Genomic DNA, 23,882 nt, shown 5'->3' with positions numbered 1-23,882 from the left:
GATTAAATTAGTCTGTGTATTTGTTACTGTATTAAAATTACCAAAATTGAAACAATCTACATCTTAATTAGCATTCTATTTTATTATAGTTTGCACTAGTCTCTTATTGTATTACATTTAATTGAACTAAACAATAAATTTATCAACATTCTGTAATTCATCATACATTTTTCATACCTGATATAATTTAAGTCATTCCATGTGTTTTTGTTTGATGTATTCTTAATTCATTCCAGTCAGTCCAAATGTACTGTCTTCCATAGGTTATCCTTCCCTTCAAGTGGAACTGGAAACTCCCACAGGGTTGCACTACACACCACCCACCCCTTTCCAGCAAGATGATTATTTTAGTGATATGTCTAGCATAGAATCTCCCCTTAGAACCCCCAGTAGACTGAGCGATGGGCTAGTGCCTTCCCAGGGAAATGTAGAGCATTCAGCAGATGGACCTCCAGTCGTAACTGCAGAAGATACTTCCTTAGAAGACAGCAAACTTGAAGACTCAATGCCTTTAACAGAAATGCCTGAAGCAATGGATGTAGATGAGAGCCAGTCGGAGATGGTGTGTCTGAGTGAGTATCCTCAATACCTCGGAAATATGGCTGGGGTCTCAAAAGATGTTAAACCAGCAGAGCCATTGAAACAGACTAGAAAAGTAGGAGTAAGCTCTGAGCAGCAAGAGAAAGGAAAATCTGGTCCTGATGAGGATTTGATGGAAGAAAAACTCAAATCTCTATTTGAGGACATTCAACTTGAAGAAGGAGTAGAGTCTGAGGAGATGACAGAAGAAAAGGTACAGGCTATTCTTAAACGTGTTCAGCAAGCAGAACTGGAAATGTCTTCAATTACAGGTTGGCAGAACGAGACCACAAGTGGAAACCTAGAATCCCCAGCTCAAGCTCGAAGAATAACTGGTGGGTTACTAGATCGACTGGATGACAGGTATGGTTCTGTTTCAGAAAAAGAGAAATAAAACACAGGTTATATGTTAACAGTTTGCTTTAAATACATGCTTTTCAGCAGTTACTCTTTTTCTAAATTACCATTCCAGTTTGGTCATAATACCTGCTTTAAAGGTTATTCATTCTGCTAATCTGGAGAGGGAAAGTTACATTAAACTCAAATATAATTCTTGAAACTATTAACAGCCTGAATTGAAATGGAAAAAGTTTTACATACATGCCAAACATTTATGTTTTCTTTACTTCAGAAGACTACTCTTTTTACTTGTATTATTCTTTTCACATAACCAGTAATTAATGCTCATTCAAAATAATGTAATAAATTCCAAGTCTTTTAGAAATATAAACATTTCTATTGTTTCCTGACTGCAAACATAAGTATGCTTATTATATAACATTTAAAAATGCAAATTTAAAAAATCAGTACAACCCCACCACCTAGCAATAACCACCATTAAAATTTTGGTGGATTTATTTACATACATTTTTTAAAAATGTGTTAATAGAAAAGACAGAAGAAAAATGAAAAGTCATCTATCTACTATGGTAAAACACTTAACATTTTATGTATATATATCTTTTTGCTACATGTTTCACATAATCTGCGATGTAATATATGTAATTCTTTGCCTCAAATAATATTGCCATGATAGAAATTTGTTTATAACTAAAATAATTCCCTAATAATGAATCTGGTTCTCTGTATAGTGGCCTTACTCTAGAAAGATGAGATATTCTCCAGACATTGGAGGATATCTCATCTTTCTAGATCCCACCATCATTAGCTTTATACTTTGTGACTTTGAGCTTCTAAGCTTCAAGAATGTCGCTTTAATCAGTTTTAGAGATAAGAATATGACTACTTTCCTCAAACAGGTTTAAAGATTGAAAAAGAAAGCATGTAGCATGCCTGCCAAATGACTGATGCAAATAGTCTCTGAATAACAGTTTGCACACATCGTACTAAAATAAATTTATCACTAGTTGCCATTGAAGTAAAATATAAGTTGGAAAAAAAAAACATTATTTCATAACCATATTTAATATTTTCATATTGCTGACAAGCTTCTTGCTCAATAAAAATTCCCAAACTGAGAGTTTACAAAATTCCTTTTGAAGAATGGTAGCATGAATGACTTCTGTGTTCAGCCTTCCAAAGAGAATTGCAAAGATGACAAATAGCACTAATTTTGATGTCTATGTTCAGATTTAGTCACATAATTTATAGTTGCTTGAAAGGAAGCAAACTTAAAAATTGTTATAGGATCTTCACAGTATGCTGGGACTGTTTGTCCTTACACATACAGAACAGGGTGTACTACTGATATTTTTTTGATAATTGTGTTTAATCAGAAATCAATTTATAAGCATCCACACACACAATACATATATTATACATATAAAACATTGCTCTAGTTAATGCCTTCAGAATTCTATAGGTAACAAGCAAAGATACCAAAAACAACCTGTAACCTACGAAGTAAAAGTTTATACTGAAACTAGGAAAAAATATAAATCAATTTTTTAAAGTATTGTAAGAGAAATTGTTGAAAGCAAAATAGTCCTCCCAAGAAGTAGAAGCAGTGGGTGAGCACCAGCACCCTGATCACCAGTGAGTGTCAGCAGCGGTCAGGCGTGGAGAACCATGAGAAGCAAGTAAGGAGGAGAATGCTGGAAAAGCATGATGGCAGGAATTACAGAAAACCGGGAATTTGGGGTTCTTGGGGATGCTGGAGCATTCATCACAGAACTTTGTCACTTTGTTCTTTGTTAGCAGTATTTTCACAGGCAGTACAACAGCATTTTGAGATTTCCTCTTTTAGATTGGTGGGTCTGAAACTGAGCTGTCCATGAACTGCTCGGGCTTACTTTTTAAGATATAGAATCAAGGGGCTATAGAAATGCTATAAGAAGCAACCTGATATAGCTAGCCAGGTTGGGAGCTGGAGTGCAGGGGATGCCTGGGGCCTGTGTAGCACCTCCTCACCCCCGTGTACACCCACACCCATGATGGCACCTCACAGTTTGAAGTCCAGTGACCAGTGTTTTCAGGTCTATTTGCCTTCGAAAGTAGTTAAAAACATAGTCGTCAAAATTTTAGACCTTCTGAAGCCCATTTTCAGCCCTATGTTACCATTGTAAATTTCCACATTTTATCTTTTGCAGCCCAGACCAGTGTAGAGATTCCATTACCTCATATCTCAAAGGAGAACCTGGGAAATTTGAAGCAAATGGAAACCATGCAGAAGTCACTCCAGAAGCAAAGACGAAATCTTACTTTTCAGAACCCCAAAATGATATAGGGAAACAGAGTGCTAAGGAAACTCTGAAACCAAAAATACATGGATATGGTCATGTTGAGGAACCAGCATCATCATTAGCAGCATATCAGAAATCTCTAGAAGAAACCAGCAAGTTTGTAATAGAAGAGCCTAAACCCTGTGTGCCTGTCAGTATGAAAAAGATGAGTAGGACTTCTCCTGCAGATGGCAAGCCAAGACTTAACCTCCACGAAGAAGAGGGGTCCAGTGGGTCTGAGCAAAAGGTATGTCATCTAGTTATTCAGTATGCTGTCCTTTACTGAAAGTACCGATGTTTTGCTTCTTTGGATTAATCTTGTAGCACTTGGCCAAAGGTTCTTTTCTATTTCCAAATTATCAGCGTGTGATCAAAAATCGTAACAGTAATACTGGAGCAAAGAAAATACTGAGTAAAACATATGCTATTTGATCATACCTTCCCTCATAAGGTAGGAAAAGGAATAAGCATCTGTAGCCATTTTCCAGAAGGAAAAAGAACTTAAGAGAGACTAATTTAAGGTCCAGTATTATTTTGTCTGGGATTTAGGTTTCCTAGCTCCCAATGCAATCTTCTTTCTTATGCAAGGGGGGTGATTATCCTGACCCTTTCCGATTCTTTTGTGTAATTTAAAGAGTTTATAGCATGTGACCCATCTAAGAGTTCTACTCTCTGTAAGGTCTGTTGTCTGAAAGTATGTTTGAAAAATTGAAGAAACCAAGTTCTTAAGCCTGTAAATGAGGTGGGTATATACCACAGTTGGTTGACAGCATGTAGAAATTTAAAGTCAGAAGTGTTATCTTAATAAATTTTAGAATTATAAAATATAAATCTTAATATTCGTTTTTAATAATTTTAAAACCTACTGCTGTAGAATGATTTGCTTGCTCTTTGTGGTACCATCTAATAGTTTTTTTATTTTTTGAGGTTTATCATTTTTAGATGTTTTTAAAAAGTTGAAATTGTGAGTCGGATGAATATAAACAGTAAAAATCAGCTGTATTTCTTACATTTTTTAACTGCTTTTTGCTCTCAAATTTTGTGTTTCATGAACCATACAATAGATAGTTTGAGAGTTATACATCTTTGGAATAGTAGCACTTGTCATTTTCCCTATAACATCTAGTTTACTTAAGCTCTACCATTGTGTTTTAGGTAGAAAAAAAGCCTTTTGACAAATGAGTCCCTGATTTATCTGAGGTTTTAAAAAATGTGTATAGTAAACTCCCAGTCACTCAGGAGCTAATTATCAGCTTATTTAATCATATCCTTTCATTTTTCCTTCTGCAGGCTATCTATCTTTTGACCATTTTCCTGCTTGTTAGGGGAGAAAGTAACAGGAAGTAAAATTGTCAGGCCTTTCTGTAGTTTTGAATTCAATTTCTGTCTTTTAGTTAACTTTTAGTATATGTAAGCAGTATGACTTTTAATAGAATGCTCCTTTTTAAAATGAGCCCACGAATATAAGGAGACGCAATAACATACTGATGTTTTAACCGTGAAAATTTATTCCGCAAAAGCCTATTAAAATCAATAGAGAAGTTCTGAAATCAAATTATAAATAAGCACTTCTATGTACGTACTTGTGCATATATATTGGCGATTGGGGAAGCAAGGAGAAGGCATACAGAGGGTTTAAAAACAAGTTTTAAACCCTCAAAGGAAACTCAGCTGAGTTCATCAGTCATGGGAAATAATTACTATTAGAAAATGGTTGTGAGATTTCTTTTAAGTGAGTTTGTGCCTTTGGTATTGGTCACTGGTCCCAGTGCATAAAGTCTTCATGAGCATAAAAGTTCATAATGGAGGTCAGCTTCACAAGAAATCCAAAGGAGTTCAGGTTGTGCCTTTTGTGCCTAGGCCATAGTATATAATAGCAAACAACTAGGTCATCTGCTGTATGAGTTCCGAAAACAGCCCCCTTTTTGTCCCCTAAATGATCAGGTCAAAAGTCCGGGTGCGGCTCTTACACGGATGACTGTCTGCTGTTACAAGGTAAAATTCTGCCATTTTTCCACCTCTTTTCATGCAGCAACCATTCAAGGAGTACTGAGAAAATTTCGGTTGTGCTCCTAGTTACCCTCTTTACCAGTTCCTAGAGCATTCTCTAAAAGGAGTCCTGAGGAGATCCCACTACCACCTTCTCTCTACCCTTCACCTTAAGATGAGCAGAAACTCCAGAGAGAGGGAGGAAACTGAAACAATGGCCACTTTTTCTTCATGTGAGGCGCTGGTCTCAGATGATTCTGGATAGAATTATGATATAATTAACATCTAGGTTTGTCATTAGTGTTTGCATTAACATGTATTCTTCTGCTTTTAAATATACCAAAGTGAAAACTTTTCCCCAGGTTACAATTCCATGTATGGATAATCAGATTGAATTTTCTCTTCTGCTTCGTCTAACCTATTAATCTCGGAATGCTGACTAGTAATTCTTTTCTTTAACTATGAATTCCTCTTACCGCCTTTTTGAGCCGTTGCAGGGCCTCCCTTCATAATACTTAGGTCATTCTCAGTGTCCCGAATTTACAGTCTTTTTCTAAAAAGCTTTAAAAGTAATAAGGAACTTAGCCAATATTCAAGAGTAAGAAACTCAAAAACTGTTTCCTTTTGACATATTATTCAGTATGCTATTTTGTTCAGATGAAATTTCCCACAAAGTCAAGGTTGATATTACTATTTGTAGATAGTTAAGTTTACCTCTGGTGAAAAATGGCCTACTTTGTTATCTGACTGACATTTCATAAGTCACTTTAGTACTTATAACTCCCATAACAATTATACTTGTTTTTTCCTCACTTTTACCAGTACTGCCATTGATTTTCTATGGGTATTAACTACAACTTCTGTCTCCAGGACTATCAGATTTGAGATAACCAGTATACTTAGAAAATACCAGAATTATTTTCAGAATTCCATCATTAAAATTTAGAAATAAAATTATTCAGTAAATACTTTCACCATGACACTTAAGTAGAATCCAAAGGTACTTTTCCCTTTGAATTATGAACCGTTTGCCACTTGGTGGTTTTTCCGTGTTCCTATTCTTACTGCCTAAAGATTAAGATTTGTGTAATTACCGTATTCTGTCTGTACCATATTCTTGTCTGTCAAATGTTTTTTCTGTTCTAATTTCATATCAGTTCTTTAAAATAAGGCTTTCACATGTTTTACATTATTCCTTCATTCATCTGAATAAACTCTTACTGAGTACCAATTATATGTTAGGTACCAATTATGCTGATACAAACCTCCCAATAGAAATATATGTGGCAAGTTCTGCTGATATAAATTCTTTACTTTTTCTAAAGTTCAAAATAGCTTTTGACAGATTTGTCAGATCTGACCAAAGTTTCATAAAAATTGGAAATACTATGCCTTTTTCTGTAGATCAAGTGAAACATGACCTGGACTATAAGGTTATACATTCAACTCAAATGTATATAGATTTAAAACTAGTTTTAGTGAATATTGTTTTTTTCAAACTAATAATTAGCATGTAGTTTCTGACAAAAAAAGTCTATAATTGTTATTTTTAATTTATAATTTAATTACCTTGGTCTTTATCATATATATGCAGATAAAGACCAAGCTAATTAAACATACACACATTTATGCATATATATGTGTGTGTAGGTAACATATTATATATACTTTATATAGTATATATACACACAGGTTAATTTTATTTAGATTGCTGCTCAAAATTTTCTTCTACTTTTTTAAAGATTTTCACAAATATACATCATGGTTTTCCTTAGGGGGGAAAACCAGCAAGTAAGAGTAATTATTTTTTGATTTCCCTTCTCAGAATGTCTTTTATTTTAAATGTGATGGTAAATTATACTAAAACATGCATTTATCAGGACTTGAAACACAGTGACAGTGATTCAAGCTCAGAGGAAGAACGGAGAGTCACTACCCGAGTTACTCGCCGGCGTTTGATTATAAAGGTATCCTGTAGCCGGATCATTATGGGGCATCACCGTATTATTAGAAAGTTCTTTCTTATGGTTTTGAAAATTCAGCATGCATAACTAAATGGCTCTATGTTGTTTGTTTGCACATTTGAAAGCTTATAAAAACAACGAAAAGCAGAAAGTCATGTTGCATGGTAGTGAGTAGTCTGTCTAGACCTGACGATGTGACATTTGTATCCTGTTTTCCCTGTGGAAGTGTTAAATGTATGAACAAAGATTCTGTCTTGGTGGGAGAATAGTCCATATCAAATGAAATGTTCAATTAAAACCCAAGAGGCTGTGATGAGGTAAGGTAAAGAAGATAGAGAATGAAAGAATTAAATTCCTACTGCCTTAACAGTTGTGAAATGAAAATCAGTTATTCATTATCAGTGAGTGAGAATTTGGAGTTATAGCCTGGCATGGATGTATGTGACATCATGCAAATCAAGCAAAATTAACTTGACTAACAAAAAAAATCAGGCTGTATTTTTTTAAGTATAGGAAGCAATTTTTACTGGAAATGAAAAATATAATTCCACCCTATTGTAGCATAGTTGAACACTATGAATTAATTGACTTCCCCTAGAAAGGCCTTTTGAAGCACTAAGCTCATGTATGGTAAGGTCCAGCAGAATGTTTCTCACAGTCTATTGTTTGTCTTCATTACTCGGTCTCTAGAGAGATCTTTCTTGATGACAGTTTCCTAGTTCTCTGCACTCAATTATTCTGTTTTCAACAAGCAAGACTCCGAATGTGGTCCAAATAACTTGAGGCTCTTTGGTTGGCAGCTCTGGAGAGAAAGAAGGGAAAAGTCTATTGAAAACCATTTATCAGACTTTTCATCCATTTCCAAAGTGTCAGGTGACCCAACAGAGAGCAGAGATGTTGGCTAAGGTATCCAGAATTTCTTAATCCTGCTACTGTACTTTTCATGTAGATCCAATGAAAGAAGAGAAGAAACTCTGCTCTAGGACAGTGTTTCTAAGACTCATTTTCTTGAATGTTTCGAGTCCTTGTCTAAATCTTAAATTATCTGCAAATCAACCTTGAACTTAATAGGGAGTGATCTTTAAAAATTTCATGTAGGCAAGCCAAATTACGTCTAGCATATTTGCAAGTATTCAACCTGCTATCTATGATGTCCCCATAATCACTTTCTACATGTTCCTGGATTGGAAGAAAGAGATAATTTGGTTTTATGAAAGAGTTAAAGCCATATCTTTTGCTATTCCCATAATCGATATCTTCAATAAATAGTATTTTAAAGTGTGAACCCTCTAGAAACAGCTCACCAGCCAATGTCTTATAACTTACTCTTTATGCTTAACGTATGACACACTCATGTTGCATCCAAACCCCCATCTCATTCCTCTATAATAACTGTCCATTATAGAAGCTGACTATACATAAGATAGAAGAAAATTAACAATCTACAATAACAACACAAAGTGGAAGGGCGGAGGGTAAAGAAGTTTTACTCTGAAGAATACAAAAACAAAACAAGAAAAAGATCACAAACCCCCAAGTCAGTGAGAGTTCTTTCTTTTGGTTCCCTAGCTTCTAGACATGCATGATCAAGTTAGCTTTCATTCAAGTTATTATATATTTGAGCTTAATATATAATTGTAACATTTTTTATTAATAACAAATTTAAAAGACCCAAATACACTATGATGCTGTAGGCTTCCTAAAATAAGAGGAGTTGTTCTCAAATACCCACTTCCACTTCTTAAAGTGAGTGTAATTTTAGAGAGGTTAAGTGGAATCATCAGAGAATGAGTTTCATAACTGGAGTTTTATAACATTGTATCCACAGAATCACTCACATAAGCTTTGAGAAATGTCTTTATATGTGACAGAGAAATCCAAAGCTAAAGAATAGCTGTAAGTATAATTGGAAGCTACAGGTATAACAAAAATCTTTATAAATTCCATATATAAGAATCATTCTGGTAAATATTTTTCTGTTCAGATTTTTGGGACAGTTGAAAAGGATCACAATTCTATTTTCTCTTTTTCCCATATGTTAGAATCTTTCAAATGTAAAAGAGCTTGGGAGGATATGATAGATGTGACATGGGTACCATCTCTGTTGAAAACATAAACTGAGATTGTTCAATATTAGAAGCACTTCTTTTCCTAGGTAACAAAACTGAGGATTGGAGATGAGTCAATTTATCCAGATTCACAACAGGGCAATAGCAGTTCTGGGATCACAACCTAATCTCTAATCCTCTGGTGAAGTGTCTTCTACCTGCTTTTTCCACAGTACTATATTCTTTCTCTTCCAGAATAAGAAAAGGAAGAATTTCAACTTAATTATAAAACATTTCAGGTCTTGCTTCCCAGCAATTCTTATCGGTTTTGGCTCAAATAAACTCTTATAAATATTCTAAAAAAAAAAAAAAAAAAAAGAATTTCTCCTAGAATAAGTTAGGCACTTGGCCATTTAGACCTTTCCAGTGCCATAGAAGAGGGCTACACTGGCCTGTCTTTCCTGAAAACTATTCAATGGGACTGAAATGCTAGGAATTTGGCCTACTTCATGGAGGCCATCCAACCCTAGACTGAACTAGCATATTTATACTGTTTACTATAGTAATCCCCCCAGCACTTAGAATGGCAAAGCTGAAAACTATTTGGGGGTGTTTCCATCCCTCTCAGAGCTAACTTTGGAAGCAGTAGGTATGCGCAGGATTCCATGACCACAAGTCTAGGCAAATTTGTCTTGTTAGCCTTTCAATTTGTATGATAAGGGGGTTGAAAATATAATTTTATAATTTTTCTCTTTAGTTTCATATGTGGACTTAGAAATGAGTCAAATTAACAAACTCATTTTTTTCCAGATCTTTAAATTTTACATTCATTTATTTCTATACAATCTGATGTCACAGTGGTTTCAAATGCTTAGAAGCAGTTTAAATAAAGTAACCAGTCCTATGAGCCTGTTTACATCATTGCCTAGGAAATTCAATGATTAGAAAGGCAAAAACCTTAAACCAACTCAAAGCTAAACTGTTGTAAAATTTGGTAAAATTCAAATAACTGAATTTTCACTATATAGGTCAACTTTTTATTTCTTCTTTTGAATCTTTTTTACTTATTTTCAAAATAAGAGTTTGTTTTCTTCCAACTAAGCAATTCAGAAGTATGTAAAGCTTGATCTACCCATTCCATTTCATAAGCTTCAGATTGATATCTATATATGTGTGTATATGTTATGTATATGTACACACACATTCCCAGAAACTGGGTTTTTCAGAATATAAAAATGGATTATACTATACATGTTGCTTACTAACTTGCTAAGTTATATATGTGGCATATATATTGGCATATATATATGATATCTGCCCCATTTTTTAGAACATTGAAGTTTTAATATTATGTACATGAAAGCAAATTGGTATATTTTATATTGGTATTCTTTCATTTTATTCAAAAAGTTAAGTGGAGAGAAAAATTATAGAACACAAAACTTACAGCAGGAGTTAAAGGGAAGTACAGGTCGTCATTAAGGTGGCCATCAGAGATGCTACTGTAATACCATATGTGCTATAGTTTTCCTTTGACATAGGAAAGAAAAAAGTGGGAGAAGTATTGCCAAAGTAATGCCATCAACAAGACTGGGGATGGGGAGGGAATTTTGTTTACTTAAAAGTACAAATTGTTTTCAAGAACTTTAGAAACTTATTAGAGATTTATTTTTTCTCATTAAGGAGAGGTCTCCAAAGACCTCTCCTTAGTAACACCTGGTCTCTAATATATTTGACAAAATTAAAGATGGATGAATTTTTTTTTTAATCTATTGTGACTCCTTATTGTTTTTCCTATCTAATCCAGTTGAGTTTGTACATAATCAGACAACTTATGTTGTTATTTTGGCCTTATTAAAGCACCAATTGGTCATTTAAGGTTAAGAGATGGATCTATACCTTTAACTATGCATAAACAGTATGAATTTTCAGTAGGAAACAATGAAAACGCTTACATACTAGAATAGATCTCAACAACCTATATGGCTTATTATTTATAAGAAAGGCTTTGCTTTTTTCTAAAGCTATTTCATATATGTTATATATAATAATATATAATATATATAATAATATATAACATATATATTCATATATGCTTATAAATATACCTACTTCATATTCCTTTCAAAGACTGGCATCTTTCCCCACAAAACAAAACAATCCATTCCTAATATATCCAATAGGATTCTATTTTACTTGATTTTCCTGAGATCCTCAAATTGTCTAACACTCAAAGAACTAGACATCTCCAAGAGTTAGCTCAAAAATATTTCATTTATTCAGTGATTAAACTATAGTGAAGCCTTTCATGACCTTTTAATGGCTTTTCTGCTGTCTTTTATGCCTTTCTTTTTAAAATAAAATCTTTTTTACCCAAATATATTATACCAACCATATTAAATAGATTTCAGTGCATTTAGCCATGAGACCTCTACATTTTTCCAATTTCTTTTCCTTCAGCTGTGCTAATTGAAATGAATCATAAGCAGGATTCGAGGTGAACTAAACATGAACAGCAAGAAACATCTTGGTTTTTTTTCACCCCACCTCTGTACCACAATGAGGTAAAATGACTCATATATCCCACCCATTGTTATGATCTATCAACCCACAATCTATAATACAATCTATAAAGTCACTTTGAAAACAGAATTTTGTTAGCAAAATAAAATAGTTTTTAGTCTTGACTCTGTCATCTTAAACCAGAACCGCCTTTCTACCTGTTTCAACAAAGAAGTAGAATTTTTACCACGGTGGGCACAGACAAAATGATCATGACAGTAACACTGAAAGAGCTAGAATCCTGCCTCTCCCAGAAATGCAGCTGTTTTTTGTGATCTGCCACTTTTCCTGTAAAACCACCATTGTATAGAACTACAGTACAGTCTCCTATAGCATTTTCCAGGTCACCTTTTCAACAAGAAGTTTGACTAATAGGCAAAGATGTTTATCCATGTTCTCCAAAACTCTAAGGGGCACTAACCTAAAGTTGAACACCAGTGAAGAAGGTAATGTGTTTTGAGTGGTTTTTCTTATTGTACAATCATAGAGCTAATTGAGAGAGATTAAGGAGCCATCTCAATCTACAAAGCTGCCTGTAAGTAGAGAAGTATGAGCCTACCTTGGAGAATGAAGAATTTATTCCATTTTTTAAACTCACCAGAGGAAGATCTTTTCACAGTTTCCCCTTCTAAACTAGACAGCAGTCACTAACTACCAGATGATACCTTAAATTCCTTTAGCCTCAATCTAGTCGTTTATTTGTCCATAGCAATGGGGATTAGATAGTCATCACATAAAACCCTTTCACTTGAAAATACTATTTTGAAACTACTTAATCGGACAGTTATTTTCATTTATTTAAGACCTAGGAAAGGCTCAGTCTAAAAAACTTTCCCGAACTTTTCTCATGGTGCTTCAGAAAACATACATATTACCTTTAGTAAGTGACTTTTTAAATGGAACTAACAAAGAATGATAAGATAGTACCTTAGTTGGAGTGTTATATTTAATTCAAATGAGACAAAATGTAATCCACAAAAATGATATGAGATTTGGTAGGACTAATGAAGAAATACTATACTGAAAGTGAGATGCTCTAATTAGAGCCCTAGTCATCAACTAATTTTTTTTCAGCAAATGAAACCTTTTTGTTTGTAAAACAATGTGTTACTGCATTCTACACTTAAATATTTTCAAATTCGTCTTCGTGGAGTTTGTTGCTAACCATCATTCTTGTTACATATGTGAGGTTTAACGCTTTGATTGTTGTCGACTGCTAAATAACCTTTAGATCAGCCTTTCCCCTTGCACTGGAATAGCAAATAGAATCTATGCCTTTTCTAAAACTCCACAGAGCATGTGTGTGGTATATGGAGTGGCGTGGAGATTTGTCAATCTTGTATGTTGCTAATCTCTATGCCACATCCTTTAGGGAGAGGAAGCAAAAAACATTCCTGGTGAATCTGTCACAGAAGAACACTTTACTGATGAAGAAGGCAACCTCATCACCAGAAAAGTAATCATCATTGGATTTCATGCTTTTCTTGGAATTTAGATGTCCTACTATTTGTTTGCTGTAGTGTCACCTCTTGAAAGAGAAAACAGGAAAATCTCTACTTTTCACTATTGCTTCCTACAGATCACTCGGAAAGTAATAAGACGAATCATTATCCCGCAAGAGAGAAAATGCGATGACGTGGTAATGGAGAGGGACTGCTAAAGAAAGTAGAGGATAAAAGCTTTGTGAACTCTCTGCTGCTAACAGGCTAGCATCTGCAGTGTGGCAGCTTGAAGCGTTTGCTGCTTCTGATATCTTGTGCATTTGATCAGGGTCAAAGAAAAAGACTTTTCTTCCTAACATTCTTTAACATTATATACTTCCACTGTCTTCAGAGATTTCACAGAGAGAAGTTCATTTATGGAGGTCAGAACACGCTGGTTCGAGCTTCCAAGAGAAGATAAAAGCCCTCTACCACCACCCAATCCCTCGGCAGTGCCCCGCCCCTGCCCAGTGCCTGGCCTGCAGCCCAGTGCCTTCTGCAACATGGATGGAGAGCACTGGTTTCCAACCAGTACACAGGGTTTAAATGTTAGAATGGCAAAAAGTTCAGTTCAAGACCCTCGCATCAAATCTATATATTTTCCCTTTACAGTGTATTCTGTAGGGACACCTGAATTCCCCATCTGTACCTGGGTAGGATTCTCTTCCTCTTGGAGTTTATAACAGCCTGTTTCCAATATGACAGTTAAAGAACTAAACTCACTACTGAACAGCGTAACTGAGCAAATGAATCTCCATCTCCCGGAGAAAACATTTCTAGTTCTTTTTCATCCTTCTTCTCAGATCTTTAACCTTCTCATTTTAAAAATAGAAACTTCAATATCCTATGTTTACATTTTTTAAAAAAGTGAACTGAAAACTTCTCAGAAAAACTAAATCAGAAAATTAGAGAGGCTACTATGTTTTCCATTATAAGTAGGGTAAAAGCTGCGTATTTGTACAAAAACTTTGCTCTCAGAGGAGCGTGTCCCTGGTGCTCAGTGAAGAGAGGTCTTGTTTTATGGAAGATGGATGCCTGCTTGGTCTGGAGTAAGAGGAGGAGTTGGAATTCCACAAGTTAAAAAAATGTCCCTCACAGTAACAGCATTTCCACAGTGTTAATTCGTGATTACTGCTCTACTGAGAACCTTGTCTCATTATAGCAGATCACTTAAAATTCTGCTGACTTTAGAAGGCATAAATTATAATTTACTAATATTTTTTATATTTGGGGTTTGAGTGCCTTTAGAACTTTAGCAGTGGTATCTTCTTACTACAGGAAATGGAGAGGCTGCTTTTTTTTTTTTTTTTTTTTTGATTTATCACTAACCTACTGAATTATTGTGATGTTCAGTTATGTTGTTGTATTCATCCTGACAGTTCTACCCAGCTTGGCTTGATGATGCTACGCTGTGTGGTTAAAGCAGATTGTATTTTTGGACATGAAGTGACAAAGTGCTTTAAACTGTGTTTGACTTATCCTAATCCAGCCCCAAGGAACCAGAATGGGAACTGCTTTATAACTAAAACTCTTTTGCCATGAAATCTTAACATGTAACATTCCTTCTAAAGCAGGGAGAAGGTTATAAGGTGAAGACAAAGAAAGAAATCCGGCACGTGGAAAAGAAGAGCCACTCATAACGGTCAGTCAAGGTGATGGGTAAGCTCTTATCAACAACGATAGGACCTAACTCCCTGGAAACTTCTAAGTTCACTAAATAAATGATTAGATTTTCCCCCTCTTCTCTGTCATTGTAGTCCAGCTTTATGGACTGTAGTTACAGTCCATAAACTTTCTCCTCACAAATTAGTCAGGAATTTAAATGTTAATGATGTTTGCAGAAGCAAATGTAAATAGTGATTTTTGAGTCTCCTCTAAGAGTAAAGGCTCAGTATGAAATGCAGCAGCATTATACAATCTAACAGGAAAACTACTTGGCGACAAATAATTCTTACACATACACTCAGATTTATATTGATCCAGCCTTTCACCATTTTAGCAGAACAGCATCTGAGAATATAATTTTGGTTGAAGTATAGTGGTTGCCAAGTTTAAGTGACCAATATTCCTATATAGTGCTTTATATATTTTTATATAAACCAAAGCAAATTAAATAGAAGGTTAATGGTACTGCGTTTTCTAACTTAAAATGTTTAGTGAGCTTTATTTACTTAAAGCTGTCTGAACTTTATTCATAGAGAAAAGTATTTTCCTTTACATTGTTTTCTACATTTTACTTTGTCTTATTTATTTCTACATAGCTATCATCAGAAAGGCTATTTGGGGTGAAAAAGCAGATAGAGCTTTGAAAAGTTCTCCCTAAGTCTGTTAGGCGAAGGCAGACTGCTTAAGGCTGTTCAATAGTTCTCTTAGCCCCACTGGTCAAAGTAACAAAGAAAACAAACAGATTCCAGTTTTCACTTTCTTACACCTAAGATGATCCTCACTTAACCAAAATCCTGGTATTTGAAGTGCTGAAGTAAGGAACTGAGAAATTATCTAGTCTCGCTGCCCCTGATTTTTTATGTGAGGTAACTGTAACGAAGGCCCAAATAAATTCTTAATCCCTCCTCTCCAAAAAAAAACCTTATCATTTATTTATTCACTTAAAAATTTTTTCACTTCCTCTCTGTATGGCCTTCTACATAGCTGGGTGAGGACTGGGAAATTTGGCAGTATTTGGCGTAGCCTTCTGGGTACAGGCGACAGCATTCTACAAAGGCCAGAGTGGGAAGAAACAGTAAAGGAGGAACTGAGAACAGGTCAGTGTAGGTGGCAGAAGAGTTTTGCCATTGTGTGGAGAGGTAGGAAAGATCCAAATATTTAGGATTTATGAACCTGAATATTCTGGCCTTTACACTAAAAGCAGTGGGAAACCATTGAAGGTTTTTAGGCAAAGGTGGGATATGATTCAGTTTGTTTTGCATCACTCTAGCTCAGGGCAGAGAATGAAATGGAGGTGGCAATAATGGATGAGCAGAAAACCTGTTAAGAGACTATTGCAGATCCTGGCTTTGTGCAGCAAGGATGGTAAGAGGTAGGCTGAATGAAGAAATAGCTACATGACTTGCTTTTTATTGGATGACAAGGGTGAGAGATGACAAAATTAAGGATGACATTAGCGTTGCCATATCTAGAATGAAGCCACCTATTATGCATGTCTTACAGCTGAACTTGGTAAAAGACATATCTATCAATTAATAAAATTGAGTATGAGTTTGCTTTTTTGAATTGGTCTATTTAAACAATTATACGTAATAAATGAAATGAAATTTGAAAAGAGTTCAGTCAGCTTCAGTATGCCCCTAACAATTTGGCAACCTGTTCAGTCATAGACTCCAGACAGGAAAGAACCAGAAAGGTCACCTACGCTAGCTGAGACATTTTTCCACAGTAACATATACCTAATTATCTATGAATAAATGACACCAAAAATATATATGACAGTGCTGTGCTTTCAGGGTCCTTTAGAGTATTAATATAGAAATTGCTTGGTCACTTAAATATACAAGAGGCTTTAAAATTATAAATAATCCACACTGTAAAAACGTTATCAGGAAAATTTATATAAATGTGAAAATAACTTCAGTATAAAGAAAACTCAATGGTGATTTGACTATAAGCCTCGTTTTTCTCTCCGGGGTGGTATTTCCTTTCCATAAGTGAACCTAGGAAATGAGTCCAAGAATACTGCCTGGAATTCCAGGACATGGAGTGTGTACTCTGGAAAAATCAATTTGCAAATATATTGAGAGCTTTTATAGCCCTGCTGGCTGCCCTTTTTTTTTTTTTTTTTTAAATAACAGAACTCGGCAAGTGGAATGCTGCCAAATTTCAGTCTCAGATGGTGACATCAAATTTTTATTTCCCGTTAAATTCCAGTTGAATTTGGAGTTATCTGAACCCTGCACCTGCTTTTCTTTAATATTGAGTCACAGCCATCCTACTTTTAATATAAGAGAAAAGCCGGTGGCTTAAAAAAAAAAAAAAACTATAAAGATTTATACATAGTACCTAGTGATTTATAGTTTATAAAGTGCTTTTACAGTTTCCTGTTTAGTGTATTCTGTAGGGACATCTGAATTCTCTATCTGTACCTGAGTAGGATTCTCTTCCTCTTGGGGTTTATAATAGCCTATTTCAATATCACAGTTAAAGGACTAAACTCATTACTGAACAGTGTAACTGAGCAAATGAATCTCCATCTCCCTGAGAAAACATTTCTAGTTCTTTTTCATCAAGCCTTGAGGCAAGTCAAGCAAATTTTTTTTACTTCCTTTTATAGAAGATACTAAAGCTCAGAGGTCAGATGACATTTCTGCTGTCACACAGCTTATGATTGATTGAGCTAGGACAACTCAAGATTCATACTCTGCCCAGTGCCCTTTCTTTACACTAAGCTGTCATTCTAAAATTATTTATGAATAATAGTCATAGTCTATTAAACGATTACTGTATGACAGGTACTAGGTAAGATTATTATATATATGACCTCATATAATCCCCAAAATAATGCTATAAGTACTACTGTTCTTTTTTTTTAAATGAAGAAACTGAAGTTTTGAAATGTTCATTGACTTACCCAAGGTCCTACAGCTGATGTGCGAAAGCAATGAAATTTGAACCTACCCAGAACCTAGCTTTTAACTATTATTCATATTAATAGTTAAATAGTATTTGATGACCATTAGACCTAAATGCAAACTTTGAATCAAATACATGTACGAAGGCAACCTGTAGTAAATTTCTTCACACTATCCATAATAAAAACACTGGGGTTTTTTAAAAATAAATAAATAAAGCAAAACTTTATTTTTAAGGCCCCTAGATACAAGCCATAAAAGACGGTGGAATAGCTGTATTCCAAACCTCTTTGGGGAAAAGGCTTGGATCTCACAGCCACCTGGATGCCAAGAGTGGAAAAAGTGTCCATGCTTGCCAAGGGCAACACTATCTGAGTCGAAAAATGGACTCATTTTATTCATTCTTTCAAAAAATATTTGAACTTTCACCTGGTTTAGAGTGAAAAAACTAAATCTACAATTGTGAATTTAACCTCTATGGCCCCAGCCCTTCTGGATCACTCAGCCTGCTAAGGGGAAAGAGATGGGACAAGTATTGTTCAGGGACTGAAAATACCAAGTCCAGGATCCAATGGAAAGCAAAAGAAGTGGAGGGAAGAAAGGTGGGTAAAAAGAGAAAAGAAGAACTAGAGTAACAAATTCTGGGTGTTCTCGGTGGGCCATAGGAAAGGCATATCAGAAAAGCCTTTCCTGAAGCCATAACAGAGCTAAGTCTTTAAAGATGAGTAAGAGTTAACCTGCAAAGGCGATCCTCATTAGCGAGAGCAGAGTCTGTACTTTCGAGGAGATGGCTTTTGAAATAAAATTGAAGAATAGAGCGGAGTTAAATACAGATTAAGACTAGAGAAGGGAAGTACAGGTAGATACAAAGTCATAAACAAAGAAAATGAAGTTAGAGACAGATATGTAGTCTAGATCCTCTAGATCGTCCTGGTGTGTGTGGTCGGTGGACCAACAAAATCAGCATTACCTGGAAGTCTTCTTAGAAATGCAGAAGCTCTGAGTTTACATCAGCCTACTGATCAGAATCTACATCTATAGATTCCCTAGGTGATCTATATGCACATTAAACTTTGAGAAGCGCTGCTCCAGAACATCACTGTCTGGCAAACTTGAACACTGGAATCATCTAGAGAGGATTTTTTTTTTTTTTAAAGGTTTTTGATGCTGGGTTCCATCTCAAGATATTTAAATAAACTGGTATGGGACGTGCTAGGGATTAGAAAACAGAATTTTTCATTGGAGACTAGTGGGTACTAAGCCTGAAAAGGTTCATTGGGCTGAAGTGTAGAGAGCTGCAGCTATCAAGCTAACGACATTAATATTTTTTTTTAAGCTAGGCATTAGGGGCTAAGAACCACCGGTAAAAAAGGTTGGTTCTAACTCTGGTATGTTCCTGACTTAAAAATGATACAGAAAGTACAGCATTCATTCGTGAAATATCAACTACTATGAAAGTCCACTGGATAGCTGTTTTTCTATATTTTAAAGTGTTTCTTAAAAAATTATAGTAAGGTGACTAAAAGGAATGAGTAGCTTTCTACTACCTTTGCGTTTGAAAGGCGTGCCAAACCCAAAGACCAACAGATTCCTAAATGCAAATGCTTTATCTCAAATCCATTATCTAAACCCAGAAGAGGAAGATGACTCAAATTCTATTTATGAAATGTCATCTCGATGGCTCCTGCCCTCTCATGCCTTTCCATCAGATGGCGCTCTCATCACAGTTTATGGACTGTCAGTATTTTATAACAGGCATCCATACAGTCACTCCGGCAAGGCTCTCATGCTTTTTGTGCGACACCGTACTTGCTATAAAATCTTTTATCCAATGAATGACCTTCCTGTACCCCATGTGGTTGAGGTCAAAACATTCTGATTTTGTGACTGAGAACAAGAGATTTATAAGAGGAACTAACTCCCAAAATTTTTTTAAAGACCATCACACAAATCATATCTGAATACAAATGGGCGTGATTAGCAGCCTTTTTTAAGAGTATAGAAATATATCCATTATTTCTAGAAAAATAATGGTCATTTGCGTTGACGTGATAAAAGGAAGACCTTGCTTATTGCAAGATTAACCTTGAAAGTTAGACTGGCTTGGGGAAGAGATGAAGCAAAACAAAGTGAGTTCTCCTGGATTGTAGTGATGACTGCACATCTATGTACATTTATTAAAAATTATCAAACTATACATTTACAGTAGACAAAACTCTGTGCTTTGTAAACTATATGTCAATTAAGCTGTAAAGCAAGGAGTTCAATTAGAGAAAATTGCTGAGGATTCTCCCCAAGAAAACAGAGCACAGAGCACCAGGGAAACGTCACAGGCCCATCTCAGAAGCCTGGTGCCTGGAAGATTAGGGGTAAGCGTAAACACAGAAGTGGGGAAATCCTAATCTGCTTACTCTGATTTGCATAACTCCTGGGACATGGCCTTGCCCAAATGAGTCACTTTCCTTCCCTGGAACCTCTGCAGAGTCATGGGAGGAGGGCAGGTGTTGAAATCACCCCAGAAGGAATTGATACTCTGATGTTCTTGGCTCCAAGCATTAGTGACCTGGGGCATGGAGGTCGGTAGCACTTTTAATACAAAAAAGGCATCCAGGACCAGAGTGGGACAAAGGAAGTGCTGTGCTAACATGTTTACGGAAGCCAAGGTATCCGGGTTGATCCATCTAAAAGGAAAGAAACCTGTCCAGGATAAGTAAACAACCTCAAGGTCACTGGGAGCACTCTTGGGCCCCCCCACGGAAACAGAATTATAAAGGTTCTCCCAGACCTGCAAAACTAGTCTGTTGCTTACATTTCAGTGAACAGGGTTCTAAAGTTGTTCTTGCCTTACTCAGGTTTTCTATAGAGGCTATGTCTTGGATCGGGCAGGCATTCAATTTTGTCACCTTTTACACTGATCGAGGAGGGAGGAATGATTTTGTTTATAGAGAAGTTCATACCAAGAACAATATATGCTGCACAGAAGTATGAAAACCTCTGCCAAAGAATGTCAAAGATTTATTTTGACAATATATTAAGACTGGCTATAAAGCAGATATTTTATGGAGGTATTATCCAGTCAAACAACATTCTTAGTGGAACCTCCATAAAAAAAAAAAACCCTCAACATTACGCAATGCTATATATATGCCTTACTGTTGAATTGTACACCTGAAACTTACTGGATTTTGTTAACCAATGTCACCATAATAAAAATAAATTTTAAAAAAATATTCTTAAAAAAAAAAATTCAACATCAGTTTATCCTGCCATGACTGATGCGGGGCAGGAGAAGGGAAAGCATTCTTTCCAGTGGTAGAAGATAGCCTTCAATTTTAATTTGCATAAGGAAAAGCAATTTCACAGTAATGAAGTAATGACATCGTCCTCCCTTTTTGAAAGATTAGCTGCATTTCGGGGGTGGGGTGAGAGAATTATTATAAAACAGATATGACCTAGATGCTTTATCCAGACTCCATATGCCTGACCCTTTGTGCCCATGAAACCTCATACTCCTGATATTTTGATGTTGATGGAAATCTCAGCACGTGCCTGTCACGCTGCTCATTTTACAGTAAGTCCGAGGCCCTGAGGCCCTGAGGGCTCCCTGAGTACCTAAGAGACCTGAGCTGCACAGAACTACTAGAAGAGGCTCTTCCTGACTCGATCTCTAAAACCACAAATAGAGTAAACAATGTTCTGTGGAGGTCATAGGATCATCCAGAGAAGGTCACTGTCCTCAAAGAGCTTTCAGGTGCACCTCAGGGTCTTGTCCTCTGAGGCATCTAGCAGATAGCCTGAGTCAAAAGCATCATGTTAAACCGCCCCATTAATAGGTAGAGGGCCCCCATTCTCTGAGGCTTTTCTGCTGAATGGCAAGAAAGGCTTAAGCAAGTTTTCTTTAAAAAAAAAAAGAAAAGAAAGAAAGAAAGAAAGCTAAACTCACTACCATCTTGTCTCTCTTTCCACAGGATCATGTGTTTTTACTGCCAGTACTGAGAAATTCATGGAAGATATGTCAGCAGGAAGTAAAAATTCACGGAGAAGGGTGTGTGTGTTTGCTGCTTCCACACATTAATGGCATGATTTTTTTTTTTTTTAACGCAAAACGAAAACAGGAAAGAAAAAGAAAACCACCCACGTTTTAATTTAGCATGAGCCAATTTACAGAGCATGGAGATTCACTTTCATTCCCAGGACTGGCACGTGTGCAATTAGCAATGCAGTGTATATACAAGAAGCCATGCTGTTAACAGTTTATCTCAAGTAATTTGGTATCATATACAAAAAGGAAGAAATTGCTGCCTCCAGAAGAAAGAAGGAGATGGATTGATGAAATCACAGAGAAACACTAAAATTACTAAATCCACAACAGCTCGCCTTATTTTTCTTGGACCCAAACTGTCAGGGTATAAACACTATTTGTTTCTTTTTTAAAACATCTATAGTTTTGCTGTAAATAATAACACTGTATAAATTCTAACAGAAAAATAGAATAAATGTTGATAAGGCACTGCCTCTTAGAACACAACAGAATATTGCAAATGCATTTAACAAAATAGGGATCTCAAGTGACTTCACCTTAGAAGAGGAGAGGGAGGGGTTCTAGGTGGGGGGATCTTCACTGATTCTTGTATATTAGCAATTATAATGTTTGTATATGCAAAACTGTTAGCTTGATTTTAAAAAAACAAATCTTTAAAATCTGCTGCAAATTTAAATAATTCCGAAAATGAGGAATTCTGTAGTTCTGTGAAAAAATTTTTCTTCAGAATACTAATATTTTGATGCATGTGTATCACCTTATTTTGATTAAATCTTTTCCAATTTTGCAAACACTACAGTATACTGCAACACAGAAGATTTTATCTGTAAACACAAAGCCCTTCATCTAATATTTGTTGCTATTGCCAATTTTCCAATGAAATGACCTAAAAATGGAAAAAAAAAAAACCTATACAGTAGTTGCTTTAGGGGGAGGGGGGTGCTCTCTGTTAGTGCTTAAAAGGGGGTAATGCTTGCCGCTTTAGAGGTGGATGGTGCTCATAAGAGGCCCCAGTCAGGGGTATTTAAACTGGACTGAACGGAAATCCTTAGCTAGTAGAATGGCAGCACGCTGTAAAATTATTACTGTATCGTGTACTGGCTATAAGATGTAGACACCTTTCAGTAAGCCAATCATTGTAACCATTCTAGCAGTGTCATATTAGGTTAATAAGGCTGCTGTGTTTTAAAGGGCATTTTTATTTGGGTTTTGGTGAAATTCTTTAATTTGTCGATTATATTCATATAAAATCAGCATTCATTGACACATAGCTCTAATTACATATGTATGAAAAACCATACACTGGATGACCTCGTCAATTATTTAAGCATAAAATAAATTGTGTTAAACTCTTCACCTATCTGTGCTCTACAGTGTCCTTGTGTTCTCTGGCAAAAAGTAATTGTCTAACTCCTTGTCATCTGGCTACCCCAGTCCTCACCATTCCTATTAATGCCTCTGCCTCTGGGGACATTAATGATGGTCCCTAACGTTTAATTTTGTCCTGCAAACTCTCAACTTACATAAATTCTGAGTATTTTGTGGAGGAGCCAAGAATTAAAGATTAAGTGACAAATGATCTTTGCCCACATCTGGATTGGGCTGCCCTCCCCAAAAGCGGGGAACTGGGACTCTCATAGCCAGCATGTCTAGAAGTTATAAACTAATACCTTTAGGAACCAGCCAGTTTGCAGTTACTTTTAGCCCGTAAAGCAATTGTTTAACTGACATTCATTGTCAGTGCTTAGAATTTGGGAGATTCCACATAATGACCCAAATTTCTAACTTCTCTTGAAAAGCAAGCTTTGGCAGCAGTAGGCCTCATTCTCAGAAAGCCACAGCCTGCTGAGCCACATCCCTGCCCTCTCCAGCCAGGTGTGTGGGCACCAGGCACCACAGCCCCAGCCCCACTTCTTACCTGACTAGCCTGGTAGGCACTGGAATTTGCAGTCG

The 23,882-nt window shown here is 35.9% G+C and overlaps 1 protein-coding gene across 1 annotated transcript in view; it reads left to right on the top strand.

The window, feature by feature from the left end:
* ANK3 (ankyrin 3) overlaps positions 1 to 23,289 on the top strand; it is a 596,679-nt gene extending 573,390 nt beyond the window's left edge. Inside the window, exons 41-44 of the mRNA XM_011370216.2 lie at positions 852 to 942; positions 3,129 to 3,507; positions 14,876 to 14,946; positions 21,856 to 23,289. Coding sequence (XP_011368518.1) covers positions 852 to 942; positions 3,129 to 3,507; positions 14,876 to 14,944 — 539 coding nt within the window. The 3' untranslated portion in view covers positions 14,945 to 14,946; positions 21,856 to 23,289. The remainder of the gene's footprint in view (positions 1 to 851; positions 943 to 3,128; positions 3,508 to 14,875; positions 14,947 to 21,855) is intronic.
* Positions 23,290 to 23,882: the final 593 nt, after the last annotated feature.

This window comes from Pteropus vampyrus, unplaced genomic scaffold (genome assembly GCF_000151845.1).
Source record: "Pteropus vampyrus isolate Shadow unplaced genomic scaffold, Pvam_2.0 Scaffold165, whole genome shotgun sequence".
Lineage (NCBI taxonomy): Eukaryota > Metazoa > Chordata > Mammalia > Chiroptera > Pteropodidae > Pteropus > Pteropus vampyrus.
The sequence above is the reverse complement of the archived record's forward strand: the minus strand, read 5'-3'. Positions and strand labels throughout refer to the sequence as shown.